This window comes from Salvelinus namaycush, chromosome 17 (assembly GCF_016432855.1).
Source record: "Salvelinus namaycush isolate Seneca chromosome 17, SaNama_1.0, whole genome shotgun sequence".
NCBI classification, from domain to species: domain Eukaryota; kingdom Metazoa; phylum Chordata; class Actinopteri; order Salmoniformes; family Salmonidae; genus Salvelinus; species Salvelinus namaycush.
Window position 1 is genome coordinate 20,789,189 of NC_052323.1, and position 26,786 is coordinate 20,815,974.

The window sequence follows — 26,786 nt, forward strand, 5'->3', positions numbered from 1 at the left end:
TTGAGTCAGAGGTCTGGCAGAGTGCCACGAGCTGGCCAATCTTCAACATACATGGACACACATGCTTTGTTTAATGCCAGTGGCAGGTCATTGGTAAAATAGAAAAGAGTAGAGGGCCTAGAGAGCTGCCCTGCAGAACACCACACTTGACATGTTTGACATTAGAGAAGCTTCCATTAAAGAAAAAACTTTGAGTTCTATTAGACAGATAGCTTTGAATCCACGCTATGGCAGAGGTTGAAAAGCCATAGCACATAAGTTTTTCAACAACAGGTTATGATCAATAATATCAAAGGCTGCACTGAAATCTAACAGTACTGCTCCCACTGTAACGGCTTCCGTCGGTAGAAAAAGAGGAGGACCAAAGCGCAGCGTGGTATGTATCCATATTTATTAGAATACTTCTTCAAGACGAACAAAACATTAAACAGACGAAAACCAACGAAGCTACAGTCCTGAACTAGAGAACATGGAAAACATGAATGCACGAACAGGAACAATCATTCACAAACAAACAGGGAAACCATGCTACCTTAATATGGTTCCCAATCAGAGACAACGTAAAACACCTGCCTCTGATTGAGAACCATATCAAGCCAAATGACAACCTAAACATAGAAACACATAACATAGACTACACCCACCCAGCTCACGTCCTGACCAACTAAACAAAGACTTAACAAAGGAAATAAGGTCAGGAACGTGACAGTACCCCCCCCCCCCCCCCCCCAAGGTGCGGACTCCGGCCGCAAAACCTGAACCTATAGGGAAGGGTCTGGGTGGGCATCTGTCCACGGTAGCGGCTCTGGCGCTGGACGTGGACCCCACCCCACCATAGTTAATCCCCGCTTCCGTGGCCTCCTCGGAATGGCGACCCTCCAAAATAACCCCACTGTACTGATGGGCGCCTCTGGACAGAGGGGCAGCTCCGGACTGAGGGGCAGCTCCGGACTGAGGGGCGGCTCTGGCAGCTCCTGACTGGCGGGCGGCTCTGGCAACTCCTGACTGGCGGGCGGCTCTGGCAACTCCTGACTGGCGGGCGGCTCTGGCAACTCCTGACTGACGGACGGCTCTAGCGGCTCCTGACTGACGGACGGCTCTAGCGGCTCCTGACTGACGGACGGCTCTGAAGGCTCAGGACAGACGGGCGGCTTTGAAGGCTCAGGACAGACGGGCGGCTTTGAAGGCTCAGGACAGACGGGCAGCTCAGATGGCGCTGGGCAGACGGGCAGCTCAGACGGCGCTGGGCAGACGGGCAGCTCAGACGGCGCTGGGCAGACGGGCAGCTCAGACGGCGCTGGGCAGACGGGCAGCGCAGGCGGCGCTGGGCAGACGGGCAGCGCAGGCGGCGCTGGAGAGACGGCAGACTCTGGCCTGCTGAGGGGCACAGTAGGCCTGGTGCGTGGTGCCGGAACTGGTGGTATCGGGCTAAGGACACGCACCTCAAGGCTAGTGCGGGGAGCAGCAACAGCACGTACAGGGCTCTGGAGACGCACAGGAGGCTTAGTGCGTGGTGCCGGAACTGGTGGTACCGGGCTGGAGACACGCACCACAGGGCGAGTGCGTGGAGGAGGAACAGGGCTCTGAAGACGCACAGGAAGCCTGGTGCGTGGTGTTGGCACTGGTGGTACTGGGCTGGGGCGAGGAGGTGGCACCGGATATACCGGACCGTGAAGGCGTACTGGAGCTCTTGAGCACCAAGCCTGCCCAACCTTACCTGGTTGAATGCTCCCCGTAGCCAGGCCAGTGCAGCGAGGTGGAATAGCCCGTACTGGGCTGTGCTGGCGAATCGGGGACACCATGCGTAAGGCTGGTGCCATGTACACCGGCCCGAGGAGACGCACTGGAGACCAGATGCGTTGAGCCGGCTTCATGGCACCTGGCTCGATGCCCACTCTAGCCCGGCCGATACGTGGAGCTGGGATGTACCGCACCGGGCTAAGCACACGTACAGGAGACACCGTGCGCTTTTCCGCATAACACGGTGTCTGCCCGTACTCTCGCTCTCCACGGTAAGCACGGGAAGTTGGGGCAGGTCTCCTACCTGACTTCGCCACACTCCCCTTTAGCCTCCCCCCAAGAAATTTTTGGGACTGACTCTCAGGCTTCCAGCCTCGCTTCCGTGCTGCCTCCTCATACCACCGCCTCTCGGCTTTAGCTGCCTCCAGCTCTTTACGAGAGTGGCGATATTCTCCAGTTTTAGCCCAGGGTCCCTTACCGTTCAGAATTTCCTCCCATGTCCATCCTGTGTAATGGGCCGCTGCTGCTGCTGTCGCTGCTGCCCGTTACCACGCTGCTTGGTCCGGGTTTGGTGGGTGATTCTGTAATGGCTTCCGTCGGTAGAAAGAGAGGAGGACCAAAGCGCAGCGTGGTATGTATCCATATTTATTAGAATACTTCTTGAGAACCATATCAGGCCAAATGACAACCTAAACATAGAAACACATAACATAGACTACACCCACCCAGCTCACGTCCTGACCAACTAAACAAAGACTAAACAATAGGAAATAAGGTCAGGAACGTGACACCCACAATCTTCTTATTATCGATTTCTTTCAACCAATCATCAGTCATTTGTGTCAGTGCAGTACATGTTGAGGGCCCTTCTCTTCTTGAGGGCCCTCCAGGCCTGAGGACAAAGACTTTCCTCCGATAGGAGTGGCTATAGAGTCAGCTACCATCCTCAGTAGCTTCCATCTAACTTGTCAATGCCAGGAGGTTTGTCATGATCGATAACAATAATTGTTCCACCTCTCCCACACTAACTTTACAAAACTCAAACCTGCAATGCTTTTCTTTCATTATTTGTTTTATTATGCATGAATACAATCGCTCACTGTTTGTTGTTGGCATTTCCTGCCTAAGTATTCCCACTTTGCCAATGAAATAATTATTAAAATAATTGGCAACATCAAATGGTTTTCTGATGAATAAGCCATCTGATTCAATGAAAGATGGAGTTGAATTTGTCTTTCTGCCCATCGTTTTATTTAAAGTACTCCAAAGTTTTTTTTCCATCATTCTTTATATCATTGATCTTGGCTTTATAATAAAGTTTCTTATTATTTTTGTTGAGTTTAGTCACATAATTTCTCAATTTGGATTATGTAAGCCAGTCATATATGCAGCCAGACTTATTAGCCACTCCTTTTGCCCCATCTCTTTCAACCATACAGTTTTTCAATTCCTCATCAATCCATGGAGCCTTAACAGTTCTAACAGTCAGTTTCTTAACAGGTGTTTATCAATAATTAGAAGAAGCAATTTCATAAATTCATCAAGTGTAGCGTCTGGATGCTCCTCATTAATCACATCAGACCAACACATATCTTTAACATCATCCACATAAGAGTCACAGCAAAATATTTTGTATGATCTCTTATATACTATTTTAGGCCCAGCTGTTGGAACTTTGGCTTTCCTGGATAGAGCCACTATATTGTGATCACTGCATCCAATGGGTATGGATACAGCTTTAGAACAGAGTTATACAGTATTAGTACAAATGTGATTGTACATGTGGATGATCTTGTCCCTGTAGTGTTTGTAAACACCCTGGTAGGTTGATTAATAACCTGAACCAGATTACAGGCACTGGTTACAGTAAGAAGCTTCCTCTTGAGCGGACAGCTTGAGGAAAACCAGTCAATATTCAGGTCCCCAAGAAAGTACACCTCTCTGTTTACATCACATACACTATCAAGCATTTCATACATATTATTTAGATACTGACTGTTAGCACTTGGTGGCCTATAGCAACACCCCAAAAGAAAAGGCTTTAGATGTGCCAAGTGAACCTGCAACCACAACACTTCAATATCACTTGACATAAGATCTTCTCTAAGCATAACAGGGATATGGCTCTGAAAATATACAGCAACACCTCCCCCATAAGCGTTTATGTCTCTTCTATAGATTTTATATCCTTGTACTGCAACTGATGTATCATCAAATTAATTATCTAAGTGAGTCTCATGGATAATATATGAATGATAATATATGAATGTTATCTGATGTTAGCAAGTTATTGGTTTCATGAACCTTATTTCTAAGGCTACATATATTAATATATTTATATGCGCTAATTTCAGCCCTTTCCTGGGTAGCTTAACAGAGATAGACATAATACTGAAAAGAGCAAATAAAGTAAGATAAAATAAATCTACATTCAGCAGTCCATTAATCAATTGGTGTGTGTGTGTGTGTGTGTGTGTGTGCTGCGGGGTTGAAGCTACGAGCCTATAGGCTTGGCTCTCTCATCCCTTCTAGGCTTCTGGGTGGGAGGGTGGACAATGAGCCTGTCATAGCGGATGCAAGCAATGTCCCCACGCGCTCTGGCAGCTTCATGGCTGGATAACATTTTTTCCTCTTCTGGCGCACAGCTTCAGGATAGTCCTCGTTGAGGAAGATATACGTTTCTCTTAAGTTCTTGGCTCTTTCCAGAACAGCTACTTTGTCCTTGAACCTCAGGAACTTGACCACTATCGGCCTGGGACTATCACCTGGGCCGGTGGTGGGTTTCCCAGTCCTGTGGGAGCGCTCCACCTCAAACTTCCTGTGGTCCATCTTCAATTCCTAAGACTCCGTCCAGGTCTCATGTGGAGATTCTGCAATTCCGTCCACAACCATGTTGTTCCGTCTTGATTGTCCCTCGAGTCTGATTTATCTGTCATTGTTATCAGGGATTCACACACAGAACTGATGTCCTCTCTCAAAGACTTACAGATTGCTGTCATCTTGCCGTTCTCCTGTTTCAACTCATTGAGTTGCAAACTGTTCTTCTGGTCCTGGACCTGGTCCTGGACCTCTCTGGTCAGGTCGTCCATTCTTTTATTAGTAGAATCCACAAGTATTTGGACAAAACACTTGAAGCAGTTGTAACAACTGCTTGTAGGTCTCTTTTTGTTCTTTTAAAATATCCTTCACATGTGATAGAGAGACACCACTGTCCTCAGCGTTACTCCCGCCGGCTTTGGTCTTTGTCATGGTAGCTAGCAACGTATGTTAGGCTGTTACTCCTCACAGTTCCAGACAGGACAGGTCACGGGGAAAATTGAAAACAACAAACAGCAGGGACAGCCACAAACCCGGGACAATCCGCGGTTCTAGCCACAATGGCTAACCGTGTTGCGGGCTGCGTTCAAGAAAACCCCGCTAGCTTGATATGCAGCTAGCTAGCAGCTACGACGCCAAATAGCTACAAGAACTTAGGTAGCGGAGGAGAGGAGAGGGATTGGGGAGGAGAGTAGAGGGAGTGGGGAGGAGAGGAGAGGGAGTGGGGAGGAGAGGGACTGGGGAGGAGAGGAGAGGGACTGGGGAGGAGAGGAGATGGAGTGGGGAGGAGAGTAGAGGGACTGGGGAGGAGAGGAGAGGGAGTGGGGAGGAGAGATAGTGGGGAGGAGAGGAGAGAGTGGGGAGAAGAGGAGAGGGATTGTAGAGGAGTGGGAGTGGGGAGAAGAGGAGAGAGAGTGGGGAGGAGAGGAGAGGGATTGGAGAAAAGAGGCGCAGAGAGGAGAGAGATTGGAGAGGAGAAGGGGTGGGGAGGAGAGGAGAGAGAGTGGGGAGGAGAGGAGAGATAGTGGGGAGGAGAGAGAGTGGGGAGGAAAGGAAGTGGGGGGGAGAGGAGAGGGTAAGCGATTTTAGGTGAGGCGAGGAGAAGAGAGGAGAATAGAAATTGTAGTGTAGACGGGATGGTTCCGTGTGGTTCAGTTGGTTGTGGGTTCGCCAGGGTTGTGGGTTCGATTCCCACGGGGGACTGGTATAAAAATGTATGCAGTCACTACTGTAAGTCGCTTTGGATAAGAGCATCTGCTAAATGACTAAAAAGGAAATCTATACAGCTATAGAGTTCTATGAATGAATCTATTTGTGAAGTTGTTAATTCGATAGGGACAGATAATCTGAAAATTGTTTGATTCATAGATACAGTGGGGCAAAAAAGTATTTAGTCAGCCACCAATTGTGCAAGTTCTCCCACTTAAAAAGATGAGAGAGGCCTGTAATTTTCATCATAGGTACACTTCAACTATGACAGACAAAATGAGAAAAAAAAATCAGGCCTCTCTCATCTTTTTAAGTGGGAGAACTTGCACAATTGGTGGCTGACTACATACTTTTTTCCCCCACTGTATGTACTGCTCCGTGTATACGTTTGAGGCTACAGACAGATAGAGTGGGGGTTCTGTAACTGACAGATAGAGTGGGGGTTCTGTAACTGACAGATAGAGTGGGGGTTCTGTAACTGACATATAGAGTGGGGGTTCTGTAACTGACAGATAGAGTGGGGGTTCTGTAACTGACAGATAGAGTGGGGGTTCTGTAACGGACAGATAGAGTGGGGGTTCTGTAACTGACAGATAGAGTAGGGGTTCTGTAACTGACATATAGAGTGGGATTTATGTAACTGACAGATAGAGTGGGGGTTCTGTAACTGACAGATAGAGTGGGGGTTCTGTAACTGACAGATAGAGTGGGGATTCTGTAACTGACAGAGTGGGGGTTATGTTACTGACATATAGAGTGGGGTTTCTGTAACTGACAGATAGAGTGGGATTTATGTAACTGACAGATAGAGTGGGATTTCTGTAACTGACATATAGAGTGGGGGTCCTGTAACTGACATATAGAGTGGGGGTCCTGTAACTGACATATAGAGTGGGGGTTCTGTAACGGACAGATAGAGTGGGGGTTCTGTAACGGACAGATAGAGTGGGGGTTCTGTAACTGACAGATAGAGTGGGGGTTTCTGTAACTGACAGATAGAGTGGGGGTTTCTGTAACTGACAGATAGAGTGGGGGTCCTGTAACTGACAGATAGAGTGGGGGTCCTGTAACTGACAGATAGAGTGGGGGTTCTGTAACGGACATATAGAGTGGGGTTTCTGTAACTGACATATAGAGTGGGGTTTCTGTAACTGACATATAGAGTGGGGGTTCTGTAACTGACAGATAGAGTGGGGGTTCTGTAACTGACATATAGAGTGGGGGTTCTGTAACTGACATATAGAGTGGGGGTTCTGTAACTGACAGATAGAGTGGGGGTTCTGTAACTGACAGATAGAGTGGGGGTCCTGTAACTGACAGATAGAGTGGGGGTTCTGTAACTGACATATAGAGTGGGGGTTCTGTAACTGACATATAGAGTGGGGGTTCTGTAACGGACAGATAGAGTGGGGGTTCTGTAACGGACAGATAGAGTGGGGGTTCTGTAACTGACAGATAGAGTGGGGGTTTCTGTAACTGACATATAGAGTGGGGGTCCTGTAACTGACAGATAGAGTGGGGGTCCTGTAACTGACAGATAGAGTGGGGGTCCTGTAACTGACAGATAGAGTGGGGGTTCTGTAACTGACATATAGAGTGGGGTTTCTGTAACTGACATATAGAGTGGGGTTTCTATAACTGACATATAGAGTGGGGGTTCTGTAACTGACAGATAGAGTGGGGGTTCTGTAACTGACATATAGAGTGGGGGTTCTGTAACTGACATATAGAGTGGGGGTTCTGTAACTGACATATAGAGTGGGGGTTCTGTAACTGACAGATAGAGTGGGGGTTCTGTAACTGACAGATAGAGTGGGGGTTCTGTAACTGACAGATAGAGTGGGGGTTCTGTAACTGACAGATAGAGTGGGGGTTCTGTAACTGACAGATAGAGTGGGGGTTCTGAAACTGACATATAGAGTGGGGTTTCTGTAACTGACAGATATAGTGGGATTTATGTAACTGACAGATAGAGTGGGGGTTCTGTAACTGACATATAGAGTGGGGGTTCTGTAACTGACATATAGAGTGGGGGTTCTGTAACTGACAGATAGAGTGGGGGTTCTGTAACTGACAGATAGAGTGGGGGTTCTGTAACTGACAGTTAGAGTGGGGGTTCTGAAACTGACAGTTAGAGTGGGGGTTCTGAAACTGACATATAGAGTGGGGTTTCTGTAACTGACAGATAGAGTGGGATTTATGTAACTGACAGATAGAGTGGGATTTATGTAACTGACAGATAGAGTGGGGGTTCTGTAACTGACCGATAGAGTGGGGGTTCTGTAACTGACAGATAGAGTGGGGGTTCTGTAACTGACAGATAGAGTGGGGGTTCTGTAACTGACAGATAGAGTGCTGGTTCTGTAACTGACAGATAGAGTGCTGGTTCTGTAACTGACAGATAGAGTGGGGGTTCTGTAACTGACAGATAGAGTGGGGGTTCTGTAACTGACAGATAGAGTGGGGGTTCTGTAACTGATCATGGAATTTACATGACCTCACACATTCCCAACATATTTCCTTCCTCTGAGAGTCTCCCACACGTTCATATCCTGTGTGTGTGTGTGTGTGTGTTTGTGTGTGTGTAGCAGGCTGGAAGGCATGGCAGACAGTTGCATTAGTTATTAAGGGTGACCCTAGCACAAGGCATGTCCTGCAGCGCAATGTAGCCTCCGGCGAGGAGATGCACGTGGCCTAGAGACCCTGATACCCAAGACTGTGGGAAGATGATGGAGAGGCACGAGGCCTGGTGACGCTGATACCCAAGACTGGGGGAAGATGATGGAGAGGCACGAGGCCTGGAGACATTGATACCCAAGACTGGGGGAAGATGATGGAGAGGCACGAGGCCTGGTGACGCTGATACCCAAGACTGGGGGAAGATGATGGAGAGGCACGAGGCCTGGAGACACTGATACCCAAGACTGGGGGAAGATGATGGAGAGGCACGAGGCCTGGAGACACTGATACCCAAGACTGGGGAAGATGATGGAGAGGCACGAGGCCTGGTGACGCTGATACCCAAGACTGGGGGAAGATGATGGAGAGGCACGAGGCCTGGAGACACTGATACCCAAGACTGGGGAAGATGATGGAGAGGCACGAGGCCTGGAGACACTGATACCCAAGACTGGGGGAAGATGATGGAGAGGCACGAGGCCTAGAGACACTGATACCCAAGACTGGGGGAAGATGATGGAGAGGCACGAGGCCTAGAGACACTGATACCCAAGACTGGGGGAAGATGATGGAGAGGCACGAGACCTAGAGACGCTGATACCCAAGACTGGGGGAAGATGATGGAGAGGCAAGAGGCCTGGAGACACTGATACCCAAGACTGGGGGAAGATGATGGAGAGGCACGAGGCCTGGTGACGCTGATACCCAAGACTGGGGGAAGATGATGGAGAGGCACGAGGCCTGGAGACACTGATACCCAAGACTGGGGAAGATGATGGAGAGGCACGAGGCCTGGAGACACTGATACCCAAGACTGGGGGAAGATGATGGAGAGGCACGAGACCTGGAGACGCTGATACCCAAGACTGGGGGAAGATGATGGAGAGGCACGAGGCCTAGAGACACTGATACCCAAGACTGGGGGAAGATGATGGAGAGGCACGAGGCCTAGAGACACTGATACCCAAGACTGGGGGAAGATGATGGAGAGGCACGAGACCTAGAGACGCTGATACCCAAGACTGGGGGAAGATGATGGAGAGGCAAGAGGCCTGGAGACACTGATACCCAAGACTGGGGGAAGATGATGGAGAGGCATGAGGCCTAGAGACACTGATACCCAAGACTGGGGGAAGATGATGGAGAGGCATGAGGCCTGGTGACGCTGATACCCAAGACTCAGGGAAGATGATGGAGAGGCATGAGGCCTGGAGACACTGATACCCAAGACACTAGGGAGCAACATCAGCACAAGAACTGTTCGTCGGGAGCTTCATGAAATGGGTTTCCGTGGCCGAGCAGCCGCACACAAGCCTAAGATCACCATGAGCAATGCTAAGTGTCGGCTGGAGTGGTGTAATGTTTGCTGCCATTGGACTCTGGAGCAGTGGAAACACGTTCTCTGTAGTGATGAATCACGCTACACTATCTCGCAGTCTGACGGACGAATCTGGGTTTGGCGGATGCCAGGAGAACGCTACCTGCCCCAATGCATAGGGCCAACTGTAAAGTTTGTTGAAGAAGGAACAACGGTCTGGGGCTGTTTTTCATAGTTCGGGCTAGGCCCATTAGTTCCAGTAAAGGGAAATCTTAATGCTACAGCATACAATGACATTCAAGACGATTCTGTGCTTCCAACTTTGTGGCAACAGTTTGGGGAAGGCCCTTTCCTGTTTCAGCATGACAATGCCTCTGTGCACAAAGCGATGTCCATAAATAAATGGTTTGTCGAGATCGGTGTGGAAGAACTTGACTGACCTGCAAAGAGCCCTGACCTCAACCCCATCAATCACCTTTGGGATGAACTGAAACACCGACTGCGAGCCAGGCCTAATCGCCCAACATCAGTGCCCGACCTCACTAATGCTTGTGGATGAATGGAAGCAAGTCCCCGCAGCAATGTTCCAACATCTATTGGAAAACCTTCCCAGAAGAGTGGAGGCTGTTGTAGCAGCAAAGGGGGGACCAACACCATATTAATGCCCATGATTTTGGAATGATATGTTCATGCTAACATTTGTGTGCCTGCATACGTGTATGTGTCTGTGTGTGCACGTGTGCGTCCCTGTGCATGTGTATAACAAACAGGCTGCTATAGAGGCAGAGAGCAGGGTGCAGACCTCTGTGATGGATCGAGTCTGTCTGAGCGGAGAACTGCTGTGGCTCAGCTGCTGTAAACGGGTGAGAAGTGATGCAACTACCTTAAGTGTGGACACCAGGTCATCAATAACACTCACACACACCAGACACTGTCTTCACACAGCTAGAGCCAAGCGTTGGAGGAGAGAGAGGTCTCTGTTCTTTCTGTGTGTGTGTGTGTGTGTGTGTGTGTGTGTGTGTGTGTGTGTGTGTGTGTGTGTGTGTGTGTGTGTGTGTGTGTGTGTGTGTGTGTGTGTGTGTGTGTGTGTGTGTGTGTGTGTGTGGGAGGGGGAAGAACGCATAAGTATGTGGGGTAGTGGTGCGTGTGTGTTTGTATGTGTGCGTGCATGTATCATTAAGGGCATCCCTATGTGTGTGTGTGTGTGTGTGTGTGTGTGTGTGTGTGTGTGTGTGTGTGTGTGTGTGTGTGTGTGTGTGTGTGTGTGTGTGTGTGTGTGTGTGTGTGTGTGTGTGTGTGTGTGTGTGTGTGTGTGTGTGTGTCATTAATTGCTATGCCAGGATACACCCTTCCCAGGCAGCAGTAGCGTGGAGAGTAAGTGTTTCTCTTCAGCTCCAAATGTCAACCTAACCGTATCTATATCTCCTGTCTGTAATACACTGAGACTAATAAACTACACTGGACCCCCACTGCCTGGGAGGATCAGCTCTTCCACAGGTTGGCCTTTATTGTCAGGAATCATGCCCTGGAGGCAGCTCTACAAAGTAGTCACTCTCTGGCACAACCACAAAGTCATAAAGTCTGAAACCCTAACCTAAACCTTACCTTAACCCTAACCTGAACCACACTTCTAACCCTAATGCCTAACCTTAACCTTAAATAACAACCAAAAAGGTCATTTTTGTTTTTACACATATTTATGATATAGCCCATTTTGACTTTACAGCTGGCCTATCAAGCGGAAGATTCTTGACAATACACATCAACCTGCCTCTCTTACCTTCTCTTCTATCTCTTGTTATTACTCTCTGTCTTTCTCTCTCCCCTCTTTTGCTGGCTATGTGGTATTTATTTAAATTATGTCACACGTGCAACAGAGCAATGCTTTCTCAAATGTCTGGATGTAATTTAAGTCACAGAAAGCAAAATTACGATGGCACATATCAGGCCCACTTTTCTAATTCGCACAGCATTTTTATGTGAATCCAGTTCTGGCTGACCCAGATCTGTCAAAGTTCTGGCTTATGTATGACAGACGAATCATCGACCACTGCTTGCCATTTTTGCAATTACTGACCCAATACTAGCGATGGAGATGACTGGCTCAATCTCTCAGTCTCTCATTACCTTTTTGAGTATGAGGTGAGTCTCTCAGTCTCTCGTTACCTTTTTGAGTATGAGGTGAGTCTCTCAGTCTCTCGTTACCTTTTTGAGGATGGAGGTGAGTCTCTCAGTCTCTCGTTACCTTTTTGAGTATGAGGTGAGTCTCTCAGTCTCTCGTTACCTTTTTGAGTATGAGGTGAGTCTCTCAGTCTCTCGTTACCTTTTTGAGTATGAGGTGAGTCTCTCAGTCTCTCGTTACCTTTTTGAGTATGAGGTGAGTCTCTCAGTCTCTCATTACCTTTTTGAGGATGGAGGTGAGTCTCTCAGTCTCTTGTTACCTTTTTGAGGATGGAGGTGAGTCTTTCAGTCTCTTGTTACCTTTTTGAGGATGGAGGTGAGTCTCTCAGTCTCTTGTTACCTTTTTAAAGATGAGGTGAGTCTCTCAGTCTCTCGTTACCTTGTTGAGGATGGAGGTGAGTCACTCAGCCTCTCATTACCTTTTTGAGGATGAGGTGAGTCTCTGTCTCTCGTTACCTTTTAGAGGATGGAGGTGAGTCTCTCAGTATCTCGTTAACTTTTAGAGGATGGAGGTGAGTCTCTCAGTATCTCATTACCTTTTAGAGGATGGAGGTGAGTCTCTCAGTCTCTCGTTACCTTTTAGAGGATGGAGGTGAGTCTCTCAGTCTCTCATTACCTTTTAGAGGATGGAGGTGAGTCTCTCAGTCTCTCGTTACCTTTTTGAGTATGAGGTGAGTCTCAGTCTCTCGTTACCTTTTTGAGTATGAGGTGAGTCTCTCAGTCTCTCGTTACCTTTTTGAGGATGGAGGTGAGTCTCTCAGTCTCTCGTTACCTTTTTGAGTATGAGGTGAGCCTCTCAGTCTCTCTTCATCTTTTGAGGATGGAGGTGAGTCTCTCAGTCTCTCATTACCTTTTTGAGGATGAGGTGAGTCTCTCAGTCTCTCGTCATCTTTTTGAGGATGAGGTGAGTCTCTCAGTCTCTCTTTACCTTTTAGAGGATGGAGGTGAGTCTCTCAATCTCTCGTTACCTTGTTGAGGATGGAGGTGAGTCTCTCAGTCTCTCGTTACCTTTTAGAGGATGGAGGTGAGTCTCTCAGTCTCTCGTTACCTTTTAGAGGATGGAGGTGAGTCTCTCAGTCTCTCATTACCTTTTTGAGGATGGAGGTGAGTCTCTCAGTCTCTCATTACCTTTTTGAGGATGGAGGTGAGTCTCTCAGTCTCTCGTTACCTTTTTGAGGATGGAGGTGAGTCTCTCAGTCTCTCGTTACCTTTTTGAGGATGGAGGTGAGTCTCTCAGTCTCTCGTTACCTTTTTGAGGATGGAGGTGAGTCTTTCGGTCTCACAGTCGATGATGATCTGTCCCTCCTTCCTCTTGTCCAGGTCTTGAAACACCTTGAGGAATGAGGCCTCCGTCATGGTCTCTACGTTGACAGACGTCACCAGCCAGCTCCTCTCAGCAGCCGTGTCCAGGACCTTCTGCAGCACAGACAGGCCTACAAGTCAGGGGCAAAGGTCAGAGGTCAGGGGTTAGAGGTGAACTATGGCTGTGTTCCAAAAGGCATCATATTCCCAAAATGCCCTGGACAGGACTATCCATCAATAATACATCTATCATGCTAACATACAGTAGGACTATCCATCAATAATACATCTGTCATGCTAACATACAGTAGGACTATCCATCATCCGACTTTCTGACAGCACAGCAATATAATATATGATTACCGTCTCCAGAGGGATAGTTCATTATGATGACTGGGATGCCATGTACAGGTATGATGTTACAGCACTCGTTGCTACTCTGAATAATCCCTCCACACACACACAAACACACACTCAGACACACACACACACACACACACAGGGCCGGCCCCAGGCATAAGCTTTTATTGTTTTAGGAACTCAGGTGGGGTCTCAGCTTACTACTGAGAGTTAGAATAGTAGAATACACCAGGTGCAATTTCACAATGTGTTTGTGCGTCAGCAGTTTTTTTGTTTTTCATTTTTGTTTTTACACATATTTATGATATAGCCCATTTTGACTTTACAGCTGGCCTATCAAGCGGAAGATTCTTGACAATACACATCAACCTGCCTCTCTTACATCTCTTGTTATTACTCTCTATCTTTCTCTCTCCCCTCTTTTGCTGGCTATGTGGTATTTATTTAAATTATGTCACACGTGCAACAGAGCAATGCTTTCTCAAATGTCTGGATGTAATTTAAGTCACAGAAAGCAAAATTACGATGGCACATATCAGGCCCACTTTTCTAATTCGCACAGCATTTTTATGTGAATCCAGTTCTGGCTGACCCAGATCTGTCAAAGTTCTGGCTTATGTATGACAGACGAATCATCGACCACTGCTTGCCATTTTTGCCATTACTGGCCCAATACTAGCGATGGAGATGACTGGCTCAATCTCTCAGTCTCTCATTACCTTTTTGAGTATGAGGTGAGTCTCTCAGTCTCTCGTTACCTTTTTGAGTATGAGGTGAGTCTCTCAGTCTCTCGTTACCTTTTTGAGGATGGAGGTGAGTCTCTCAGTCTCTTGTTACCTTTTTGAGGATGGAGGTGAGTCTTTCAGTCTCTTGTTACCTTTTTGAGGATGGAGGTGAGTCTCTCAGTCTCTTGTTACCTTTTTAAAGATGAGGTGAGTCTCTCAGTCTCTCGTTACCTTGTTGAGGATGGAGGTGAGTCACTCAGCCTCTCATTACCTTTTTGAGGATGAGGTGAGTCTCTCAGTCTCTCGTTACCTTTTAGAGGATGGAGGTGAGTCTCTCAGTATCTCATTACCTTTTAGAGGATGGAGGTGAGTCTCTCAGTATCTCATTACCTTTTAGAGGATGGAGGTGAGTCTCTCAGTCTCTCGTTACCTTTTAGAGGATGAAGGTGAGTCTCTCAGTCTCTCATTACCTTTTAGAGGATGGAGGTGAGTCTCTCAGTCTCTCGTTACCTTTTTGAGTATGAGGTGAGTCTCTATCCATCATCCGACTTTCTGACAGCACAGCAATATAATATATGATTACCGTCTCCAGAGGGATAGTTCATTATGATGACTGGGATGCCATGTACAGGTATGATGTTACAGCACTCGTTGCTACTCTTAATAATCCCTCCACACACACACAAACACACACTCAGACACACACACACACACACACACACAGTGCCGGCCCCAGGCATAAGCTTTTATTGTTTTAGGAACTCAGGTGGGGTCTCAGCTTACTACTGAGAGTTAGAATAGTAGAATACACCAGGTGCAATTTCACAATGTGTTTGTGCATCAGCAGTTTTTCTCTTGTTATGTCAGTCACTGACAGTCACTCAGTTAGACCATGTCAGCTAACATATATTAGATTAGTCAATTAGTCTTGCCAGCTATCTAAACTTGTAGTAATCATGGCCGAATACTAACCGGGCACGCAGTACACATGCCCAGGGGCCCTGACGTCCAGAGGGTCCCCATTGATTTTGTTCGTAATTCTCACTCAGATATCATATTAACATGGCATAAGTCATTAAGAAATGTGTAGAATTGCAGGAAATTATCTGTAAAACTAAAACTAAATGCTGTCTTCCCCATGGCAAAAATGTGTTATAAAAATGCAACATTTTCTAAATGGCCCATGGCAAAATGTGTAGAATTGCAGGAATTTAAATGTAAACTTTTCTCTCCTTCGTCAAGAGGGGGGCCACTAAAATGTTTTGCCCAGAGGTGGGGGCCCCACAACCAAAGCTCAAGGCTCAAGGCTAGGGCTGGCCCTGCACACACACGCACACACCCAGACATCCACGCAAATGCACAGACCCTCAGAGGCACCAATTACACCCAGGCCACTCCATTAAGCTGTCCCCATAGGCTAAAAGCATCTAAAGCATAATGGAGGAACAGGCTACGAGCATCATGGGAGAACACACAGGGACAGGAAATAAGACGCGATTAGGGAATGCATCGATCATGGCTGTAGATAAAGAGTGTGGGAGCCACACACAAACACACAGTATCATGTTAGACCAATCAGAATCCTCCTGGGAGGGGAGAGACAGTTGTTCCAGGAGGTAAACAAAGCTTTTACAAGCAGCAGAGCGGCCATTACTGAACCAAATAATAAATTACACCAATTACATTATAAGCTAAGCTAATATTCCACCCAGCCAATCACAACTACACTAGAGAGAATAATCAGAAATTGCATTTTTGTATGCAATCACTATTCTTGATGAGGATGTCTGATGCATACATATGACCCTCTTTACATATTTCACATGCCATATTTGCAGCAGGGCTGTTGGTGTGTCTAACTAGTCAGAGTTATGGTGAAAGGTGATGGACGTCTGGTTGTCTAACTAGTCAGAGTTATGGTGAAAGGTGATGGATGTCTGACTGTCTAATTAGTCAGAGTTATGGTGAAAGGTGATGGATGTCTGGCTGTCTAACTAGTCAGAGTTATGGTGAAAGGTGATGGATGTCTGACTGTCTAACTAGTCAGAGTTATGGTGAAAGGTGATGGATGTCTGGCTGTCTAATTAGTCAGAGTTATGGTGAAAGGTGATGGATGTCTGGCTGTCTAACTAGTCAGAGTTATGGTGAAAGGTGATGGATGTCTGGCTGTCTAACTAGTCAGAGTTATGGTGAAAGGTGATAGATGTCTGGCTGTCTAACTAGTCAGAGTTATGGTGAAAGGTGATGGATGTCTGGCTGTCTAACTAGTCAGAGTTATGGTGAAAGGTGATGGATGTCTGGCTGTCTAATTAGTCAGAGTTATGGTGAAAGGTGATGGATGTCTGGCTGTCTAACTAGTCAGAGTTATGGTGAAAGGTGATGGATGTCTGGCTGTCTAACTAGTCAGAGTTATGGTGAAAGGTGATGGATGTCTGGCTGTCTAACTAGTCAGAGTTATGGTGAAAGGTGATGGATGTCTGGCTGTCTAACTAGTCAGAGTTATGGTGAAAGGTGATGGATGTCTGGCTGTCTAACTAGTCAGAGTTATGGTGAAAGGTGATGGATGTCTGGCTGTCTAACTAGTCAGAGTTATGGTGAAAGGTGATAGATGTCTGGCTGTCTAACTAGTCAGAGTTATGGTGAAAGGTGATAGATGTCTGGCTGTCTAACTAGTCAGAGTTATGGTGAAAGGTGATGGATGTCTGGCTGTCTAACTAGTCAGAGTTATGGTGAAAGGTGATGGATGTCTGGCTGTCTAACTAGTCAGAGTTATGGTGAAAGGTGATGGATGTCTGGCTGTCTAACTAGTCAGAGTTATGGTGAAAGGTGATGGATGTCTGGCTGTCTAACTAGTCAGAGTTATGGTGAAAGGTGATAGATGTCTGGCTGTCTAACTAGTCAGAGTTATGGTGAAAGGTGATAGATGTCTGGCTGTCTAACTAGTCAGAGTTATGGTGAAAGGTGATGGATGTCTGGCTGTCTAACTAGTCAGAGTTATGGTGAAAGGTGATGGATGTCTGGCTGTCTAACTAGTCAGAGTTATGGTGAAAGGTGATAGATGTCTGGCTGTCTAACTAGTCAGAGTTATGGTGAAAGGTGATGGATGTCTGGCTGTCTAACTAGTCAGAGTTATGGTGAAAGGTGATAGATGTCTGACTGTCTAACTAGTCAGAGTTATGGTGAAAGGTGATAGATGTCTGGCTGTCTAACTAGTCAGAGTTATGGTGAAAGGTGATGGATGTCTGGCTGTCTAACTAGTCAGAGTTATGGTGAAAGGTGATGGATGTCTGGCTGTCTAACTAGTCAGAGTTATGGTGAAAGGTGATGGATGTCTGGCTGTCTAACTAGTCAGAGTTATGGTGAAAGGTGATGGATGTCTGGCTGTCTAATTAGTCAGAGTTATGGTGAAAGGTGATGGATGTCTGGCTGTCTAACTAGTCAGAGTTATGGTGAAAGGTGATGGATGTCTGGCTGTCTAATTAGTCAGAGTTATGGTGAAAGGTGATGGATGTCTGACTGTCTAACTAGTCAGAGTTATGGTGAAAGGTGATGGATGTCTGGTTGTCTAACTAGTCAGAGTTATGGTGAAAGGTGATGGATGTCTGGCTGTCTAACTAGTCAGAGTTATGGTGAAAGGTGATAGATGTCTGGCTGTCTAACTAGTCAGAGTTATGGTGAAAGGTGATAGATGTCTGACTGTCTAACTAGTCAGAGTTATGGTGAAAGGTGATGGATGTCTGGCTGTCTAACTAGTCAGAGTTATGGTGAAAGGTGATGGATGTCTGGCTGTCTAACTAGTCAGAGTTATGGTGAAAGGTGATGGATGTCTGGCTGTCTAACTAGTCAGAGTTATGGTGAAAGGTGATGGATGTCTGGCTGTCTAACTAGTCAGAGTTATGGTGAAAGGTGATGGATGTCTGACTGTCTAACTAGTCAGAGTTATGGTGAAAGGTGATGGATGTCTGACTGTCTAACTAGTCAGAGTTATGGTGAAAGGTGATGGATGTCTGGCTGTCTAACTAGTCAGAGTTATGGTGAAAGGTGATGGATGTCTGGCTGTCTAACTAGTCAGAGTTATGGTGAAAGGTGATGGATGTCTGGCTGTCTAACTAGTCAGAGTTATGGTGAAAGGTGATAGATGTCTGGCTCCGTTGGATGGTTTAGAGGACAGGTTGAGATTAAGGGGGTTTGTGACACTTGATATCTCAACTTGGATGTCGGCCCACCACCTCAAGCTTCGACAAGACGGAGCTTCTCTTCCTCCCGGGCAAGGTCTGCCCGCTAAAAGATCTCTCCATCATGGTTGACAACTCCACAGCGTCTCCCTCCCAGAGTGCATGCTCCACAGCATCTGCAACTCGCTGTTGGCTAGGCTCCCCGCTTGTGCCATCAAACCCCTGCAGAACGCTGCAGCCCGCCTGGTTTTCTCATATCACCCTGCTCCTCCACACACTCCACTGGCTTCCAGTCAAAGCTCACATCTACTACACGACCATGGTACTTACAAGAGGAACTGCCCCTCCCTACCTTCAAGCTATGCTCAAACCCTACACCCCAACCTGAGCACTCTGTTCTGCCACATCAGGTCTCTGGGCCCTCCCACCCCTACTGGAGGGCAGCTCCCACTCAGCCCAGTCCAAGCTCTTCTCTGTCCCAGCACCCCAATGGTGGAACCAGCTTCCCCCTGAAGCTAGAACAGCAGAGTCCCTGCCCATCTTCTGAAAACATCTGAAACCCTACCTCTTCAAACAGTACCTTAAATAATCCCCCTCCTCGCCTGAACCAGCACTTGCTCTTGACCCCCCCCCCCCCCCCCCCCCCTTCTAGCTCTGACTCTACTGATAGCTACTTTATTGAGGAAAAATGTACTTACTATGACAGATATGTGTTTGTCCCCCCTGGTTCTCTTCAGATGACGGCACTAACTGTAAGTAGCTCTGGAGAAGTGTCTGCTAAATGACTAAAATGTCATGCAAATTTACTACAGACAGATGCTGCCTTGAGCCACCCGATCTACACTATTCATGGTGCCTGTCTTGTCTTTATGTCAGGGTCGATACCTACATGACAACTGGAGATTCATAGCAATTTACTACGGCTAAAACAGATGAATATAAATCACAAAATCTGAATGAAAAACTAAGAAGTAGAGGAATAGTGTGGCTTTAGTTCAGTGGGCTAATACAGTCCTATTGTGTTCAGAAGACCTGGTTTCAAACCCAGCAGTCAGTCACAAATTATTGATTGCTATGTACAGGAGAGAACACCATAAAGGGAGCTTCTACTCAGGACCATGGCCAACTCCTCTGTTTCAGAGTGGTTAGTTTCAGGACCATGGCCAACTCCTCTGTTTCAGAGTGGTTAGTTTCAGGACCATGGCCAACTCCTCTGTTTCAGAGTGGTTAGTTTCAGGACCATGGCCAACTCCTCTGTTTCAGAGTGGTTAGTTTCAGGACCATGGCCAACTCCTCTGTTTCAGAGTGGTTAGTTTCAGGACCATGGCCAACTCCTCTGTTTCAGAGTGGTTCGTTTCAGGACCATGGCCAACTCCTCTGTTTCAGAGTGGTTAGTTTCAGGACCATGGCCAACTCCTCTGTTTCAGAGTGGTTCGTTTCAGGACCATGGCCAACTCCTCCGTTTTAGAGTGGTTTGTTTCAGGACCATGGCCAACTCCTCTGTTTCAGAGTGGTTAGTTTCAGGACCATGGCCAACTCCTCTGTTTCAGAGTGGTTCGTTTCAGGACCATGGTCAACTCCTCTGTTTCAGAGTGGTTAGTTTCAGGACCATGGCCAACTCCTCTGTTTCAGAGTGGTTCGTTTCAGGACCATGGCCAACTCCTCTTTTACATTTCTTTAGTTACCGACAGTTCCTTAATAGCACCTCTACACAGGTGTTATCTTGGGTTTTAATGTACTTTTACATTTCTTTAGTTACCGACAGTTCCTTAATAGCACCTCTACACAGGTGTTATCTTGGGTGAAAATAGTATTAAAATCCCTGCGACTGCAAGAAAATGGCAACACTCAGAGAGATGTATCTCTGCTTTCACTCGTTTTGCTTCCCTATTCCCTGTATTGTGCACTACTTTAGGAAATAGGGTGCCATTTGGGACGCAGGTCATCTCTCCAGTTAAAGCACTTAAAAAGTAATATTTGTAAAGAGAAGTTGTAATATGTATTAGACCATAAAGCTTTTTGGGCTGTGTAGACAGATGGTAATATGAAATAAACAAAGAGTGTTTTTGAATGCCAAGGTGCTGAAATGTGACCAACAAGAAATACCTGCATGAACACACAGAATGTACAGGTATACATAAATGTATGGCTACGTAAATCTCTCCCCTAGGCATTCAACTTTAATCCACATCCAGCCCTACATACCAATGGATGGAGAATCTCCCAATCAGCATAGCAAGGAGGCACAGCCCCCCTGGGGACTAAACACAGACTGCTTTCATCTACTCTGACAAAGATGCCTGTCTGCATATCTCTATTTAGCCCTGTGATAAGGAACAAAGTGCCATCTACAACGACCTGAAGACCTGCAGGCACACAGACACACACACACACACACAACAACATACAAACAGCCGGGTTAATGGCCCTGCAGTCTCTCACTGGCCGATGAAGGGATCATTGGACATGAGTAGTTGCTCTAACTATCATGGCTACTATGCATCACAAGGACCAATCTCCTCTGTCACAGTCCTGTTATGTGTCCAGACAGACTGACAGAGTGACAGTTTACCAAGGGCTCACAGTGGTCATTAATCTGCCTTTATTTCAAAGTGTGACATCACTCAGCAGTCACAACACACGCACGCACACGCACGCACACACACACACACACACACACACACACACACACACACACACACACACACACACACACACACACACACACACACACACACACACACACACACACACACACACACACACACACACACACACACACACACACACACATAGCCAGCTTACGCAGAGTTTAGTGTAGCTTGACAGTTATGCTCTGAAACACTAAACACCTTGGACAGATGGCACAGCATTATGGGTAGGCTATAGCTGATTGGCTACGGATGGACTGGGAGGGGAGAAGGGGAGGAGGGGAGATGAGGCGAGAGAGGGGGAGGGACGGAGGTAAAACACACCTGGTGTGGACAGGTGCATCATTTTTTTCTCCGGGTGTGTTTGCACTGAAAAGCAAGCAACTAAAACATGTGCTTTTCAAATACCCTGACACAGGCAGTGTGACCCGAAATTAGAGACGTAGACACGTTCAACTCTCTCCTCCGTGTGATACAGTATATCATTATTTCTGTGTTTGTGTTGTCTGTCCCTGTGTGACTCTCTTCTTCCTCTCTCAGTCTGTGTCTGGTCGATATGTCTGTGTGAGTGTTGACTGTCCCTGTGTGACTCTCTTCTTCCTCTCTCAGTCTGTGTCTGGTTGATATGTCTGTGTGAGTGTTGACTGTCCCTGTGTGACTCTCTTCTTCCTCTCTCAGTCTGTGTCTGGTCGATATGTCTGTGTGAGTGTTGACTGTCCCTGTGTGACTCTCTTCTTCCTCTCTCAGTCTGTGTCTGGTTGATATGTCTGTGTGAGTGTTGACTGTCCCTGTGTGACTCTCTTCTTCCTCTCTCAGTCTGTGTCTGGTCGATATGTCTGTGTGAGTGTTGACTGTCTCTGTGTGACTCTCTTCTTGCTCCCTCAGTCTGTGTCTGGTCGATATGTCTGTGTGAGTGTTGACTGTCCCTGTGTGACTCTCTTCTTCTCTCTCAGTCTGTGTCTGGTCGATATGTCTGTGTGAGTGTTGACTGTCCCTGTGTGACTCTCTTCTTCCTCTCTCAGTCTGTGTCTGGTCGATATGTCTGTGTGAGTGTTGACTGTCCCTGTGTGACTCTCTTCTTCCTCTCTCAGTCTGTGTCTGGTCGATATGTCTGTGTGAGTGTTGACTGTCCCTGTGTGACTCTCTTCTTCCTCCCTCAGTCTGTGTCTGGTCGATATGTCTGTGTGAGTGTTGACTGTCCCTGTGCAGGTGCTTCGTAGAGTCGTGGCTGAAAAGGCTTTTCATTGTGAAAGGACACAATGGCTACTCCTGACCCCTCCGCTGTCACCATGGCAATCAGTGAATGACTAACTGTGGTTGGTATGACGACTGATGTCTTGCACAAGACAGGACCTTTGAGAATTGTGTTGTGTGCTGGAGGTGTTTTAGTTGCTTGCTTCTCCCCTCCCAGTCCGTCCTTGTGATGTATGTGCGTACGTAGGTTTGTGTGTGTCTGTGTGTGTGTCCAACGTTCTCTAGCGAGCAGCTTTTACAGGTTCATGTTCCATTTCTAAAGCTATTCCTGCAACTCACCTGGAACGTCATACCCTGTGACCCAGCGATCCTACCAAACCTCCAGCAACTCCCCCGTCTATTAGCCTGGATAGTCAGCTGAATATCACTCTGTTTCACTACCGTGTCACTTGGTCTCCTTGACAAACTTGACAAACCAGCCAGTGGTAGTGCTTTATGGTAATGTCGTGGTCCTCTGTAGCTCAGCTGGTACAGCTTGCAGCGCCAGGATAATCGGTTCGATTCCCGGGACCACCCATACATAAAAAATTATGACCGTATGCCTGTATGTTTCTGCTAAATGGTATATGTTCTGTTATGTCTTATATTTGTGCACCATTGTGATGTTGATATGCCCTTTTAGGGCCAACCAGAACTCTACTGAGCCGGCACTGATATTTCCCTTTACATTGTCCTTTTCAGCATGGTCCCAGCAACTATGTTGACAGAAGAACCAGGCCAACCCAGTACAGCTATTCATTCACATGCAGACACTATTCAGTGAATACATCATTTGACCTTTGACCCCTCTACTCACCAGAGTCAGAACTGTACATGTAGACGAACTTGGTCCATCCGTAGTGGTCTATGACCCCCACCAGAGTGTCCTGTAGCTCGGGTCTCAGCTGGATCACAAACTGGTTGGCCGTCTCGATGGGGAAGGAAGGCGTGACGAAACACACGTGCAGCGCCCCGCAGAACGACATCAGCATGTTGACCGTCTTCCTGTCGTAGAGGCCAATGATGGCATAGACACCTTTAGAGAACTGGGAACAGACTGGGGGGAAGGAGAGTGGGAAGACGCAGAGAGAGAGAGGGAGGGGGAGAGGGGGTGGTGAGAGAAAAGGAGAGAGGGAGAGGAGGGGGGGGGCGGGAGGGGGAGGGATGAGGGAGGGCGAGGAGGAGGGAGAGGGGGTGGTGAGAGAAAAGGAGAGGGGGGGGTGAGGGAGAGGGAGGAGAGTGGGTAAGAGAGGAGGGGGGAGGGAGGGGGGAGGAAGAGGGTGGGAGAGGAGGGGGAGAGAAGGAGGGGGGGAGGGGAGAGATGACATTGTTAAACTTTCTCGTATTTAGATTCACATTTTCAAAACCTGTTGATTGAAAACAAAATGTTACATTGCAAGATAAATTCTGCAGATTAGGGTAACTGTAAGTACCATGGTAGCATGATGGGCATTATGTCTACTGTGAGAGGTGGAACATGGTGAAGAATGGACACGGGGAGAGGAGAGATGAATCAATGCATCCTCTGGGTTCCACTGACATGTCAGTGCTCAAGATTCCCTGAGTCAATGATTCCTCTGGGCTCTCTCAATTCAATTCAAGGGGCGATATTGGCATGGAAAACAAATCTTTACTACATCACATCTCTATCTCTGCTATCTCTGTTCTCTTTCCACTCCACTACAACAGCATATCTATCTCTGCTATCTCTGTTCTCTTTCCACTCCACTACAACACATATCTATCTCTGCTATCTCTGTTCTCTTTCCACTCCACTACAACACATCTCTATCTCTGCTATCTTTCCACTACACAACAGCATATCTCTATCTCTGCTATCTCTGTTCTCTTTCCACTCCACTACAACACATCTCTATCTCTGCTATCTCTGCTCTCTTTCCACTACAGTACAACACATCTCTGTCTCTGCTCTCTTTCCACTACACAACAGCATATCTCTATCTCTGCTATCTCTGTTCTCTTTCCACTCCACTACAACACATCTCCATCTCTGCTATCTCTGCTCTCTTTCCACTACAGTACTACACATCTCTATCTCTGCTATCTCTGCTCTCTTTCCACTACAGTACAACACATCTCTATCTCTGCTATCTCTGCTCTCTTTCCACTACAGTACAACACATCTCTTTCTCTGCTATCTCTGCTCCCTTTCCACTACAGTACAACACATCTCTATCTCTGCTATCTCTGCTCTCTTTCCACTACAGTACAACACATCTATATCTCTGCTCTCTTTTCACTACAGTACAACACATCTCTATATCTGCTATCTCTGCTCTCTTTCCACTACAGTACAACACATCTCTGTCTCTGCTCTCTTTCCACTACAGTACAACACATTTCTATCTCTGCTATCTCTGCTCTCTTTCCACTACAGTACAACACATCTCTATCTCTGCTATCTCTGCTCTGGCAGTGTGCTGCTCTCTTTGCCCTCTCAGGTCTGGCCTGCTCTGGTCTGGTCTGGGACTGGGTTATTTTCTGCTACGCCTTGTCTGTGAGTAGGCCAGGCCTCATGTTCCTCTGTATTCACCCAACAGATTGAGTCTCCAGCCTGTTCAACCTGTTCAAAGCCTAGGGCCAGATTATAGAGAGGAGAGGGGCCGAGGAGAGGGAGCGAGGGGAGAGGCAAAGGGGAAGGGCCGAGGGGAGGGGCCGAGAGAGGGAGTGGAGGGAACAGACAGAGATGGCCGCTACCCAGTAGGCCTGCCCACCTGTAGAAAGAACAGCATTCTCCAGGCCACGTGTGTGTGTGTGTGTGTGTGTGTGTGTGTGTGTGTGTGTGTGTGTGTGTGTGTGTGTGTGTGTGTGTGTGTGTGTGTGTGTGTGTGTTCCAAATGCATGGTGACTCACCCTACGTAGAGCGCTCCCTGAAATAGACTAGCCTACTTGCACCTGGACACTCAGAAACAGTAACAGACGACTCCCATGTTCACACTGAAAAAGTACACTAGTACACGTGATGCTCTGCTATTAATTCCCTCTCTCTTGTAAATGTCATGTTTCTACTGCCATTTTGTAAGGCAAGATTACTGCACCACCACCTCAACAGAAAGCCAATGGAAGATTTGGTTTCACCATTCAACCATTCACACTCTTCATCTCTTCTGGTATGATGACCTGATTTAAAAAATATATATTGTCACGACTATCACCGAAGGTGGCTCCCCTTCCAGTTCGGGTGGTGCTCGGCGGTCGTCGTCACCGGTCTACTAGCTGCCACCGATCCCTTTTTCCCCTTTTCATTTAGTTTGGTCTAATTGGTTTCACCTGTTCCTTGTTTGGGGTTTTGGGTGGGGTATTTAAGTTCAGTTGGCCTGCCTGTGTTTGTGCGGGCTTGTTTGCTGTTTATGGTACAGGAGTGTCCTTTCATTTATTTTCCGATGTTCAGCGTGTGAACCGGTGTTGTACATTTTGGAGTGTTTTACGCCTGTGTTCGGCGTCACCCTCTTTCGCTGTGATTGTTTCCGGAATAAATGTTTTTTTCCGAATCCTCTGCTCTCTGCGCCTGACTCCACACCTATCACTCTTCGAAGCCTGACATATATACATTTTAATTTCACCTTTATTTAACCAGGTAGGCAAGTTGAGAACAAGTTCTCATTTATAACTGCGACCTGGCCAAGATAAAGCAAAGCAGTTCGACACATACAACAACACAGAGTTACACATGGAGTAAAACAAACATACAGTCAATAATACAGTACAAAAATAAGTCTATATACAATGTGCGCAAATGAGGTGAGATAAGGGAGGTAAAGGCCATGGTGGCGAAGTAAATACAATATAGCAAGTAAAACACTGGAATGGTTGATATGCAGTGGAAGAATGTGCAAAGTAAAGATAGAAATAATGTTGTGCAAAGGAGCAAAATAAGCCTCTCGTTTTAACAATAAATTATCAAGGTCACCCCCTCTCCTAGGGAGGGTGACAAGTTTGATGCCAATATAACGCAGAGACAAAATCGAGTGGTTTGCTCTCAAAAATGTTTTCTTGCCTAACATCAGTATTTGGAAACGGTATATTGATGATATTTTTGTTCTGTGGAGGGGTGACGCAAAACAGCTCCAGGCGTTCCATGCTTTTCTTAACTCCTGTTCTGAACATTTGAGATTTACTATGCAATCTGATACACGTCAAATCAGTTTTCTTGATCTTCTGATCTTGTGTGAAAATAATGTTCTATACACTGATCTTACAGGAAACCTACTGATCGTAACAGTTTGTTGAGGGCTGACAGTTGTCACCCACTTCCCTTGATAAATAGTTTGCCCTACAGCCAATTCTGTCCAATCAAAAGAATTAGCAAAAAACAATCAGATTTCGACAGAAATATGGCTGAGACGCAAAGTAAATTCAAGGAGAGGGGGTACAA

The 26,786-nt window shown here is 46.9% G+C and overlaps 1 protein-coding gene across 4 annotated transcripts in view; it reads right to left on the minus strand.

Annotated features, from left to right (window-relative positions):
• LOC120062048 (glutamate receptor 1-like) overlaps positions 1–26,786 on the minus strand; it is a 193,678-nt gene that overhangs the window by 103,542 nt on the left and 63,350 nt on the right. For all 4 annotated transcript variants that reach the window (XM_039011852.1, XM_039011856.1, XM_039011854.1 and 1 more), the window contains exons 3-4: positions 23,208–23,447; positions 13,193–13,377 (exon numbers count right to left, since the gene is read on the minus strand). In XM_039011852.1, coding sequence (XP_038867780.1) covers positions 13,193–13,377; positions 23,208–23,447 — 425 coding nt within the window. The remainder of the gene's footprint in view (positions 1–13,192; positions 13,378–23,207; positions 23,448–26,786) is intronic.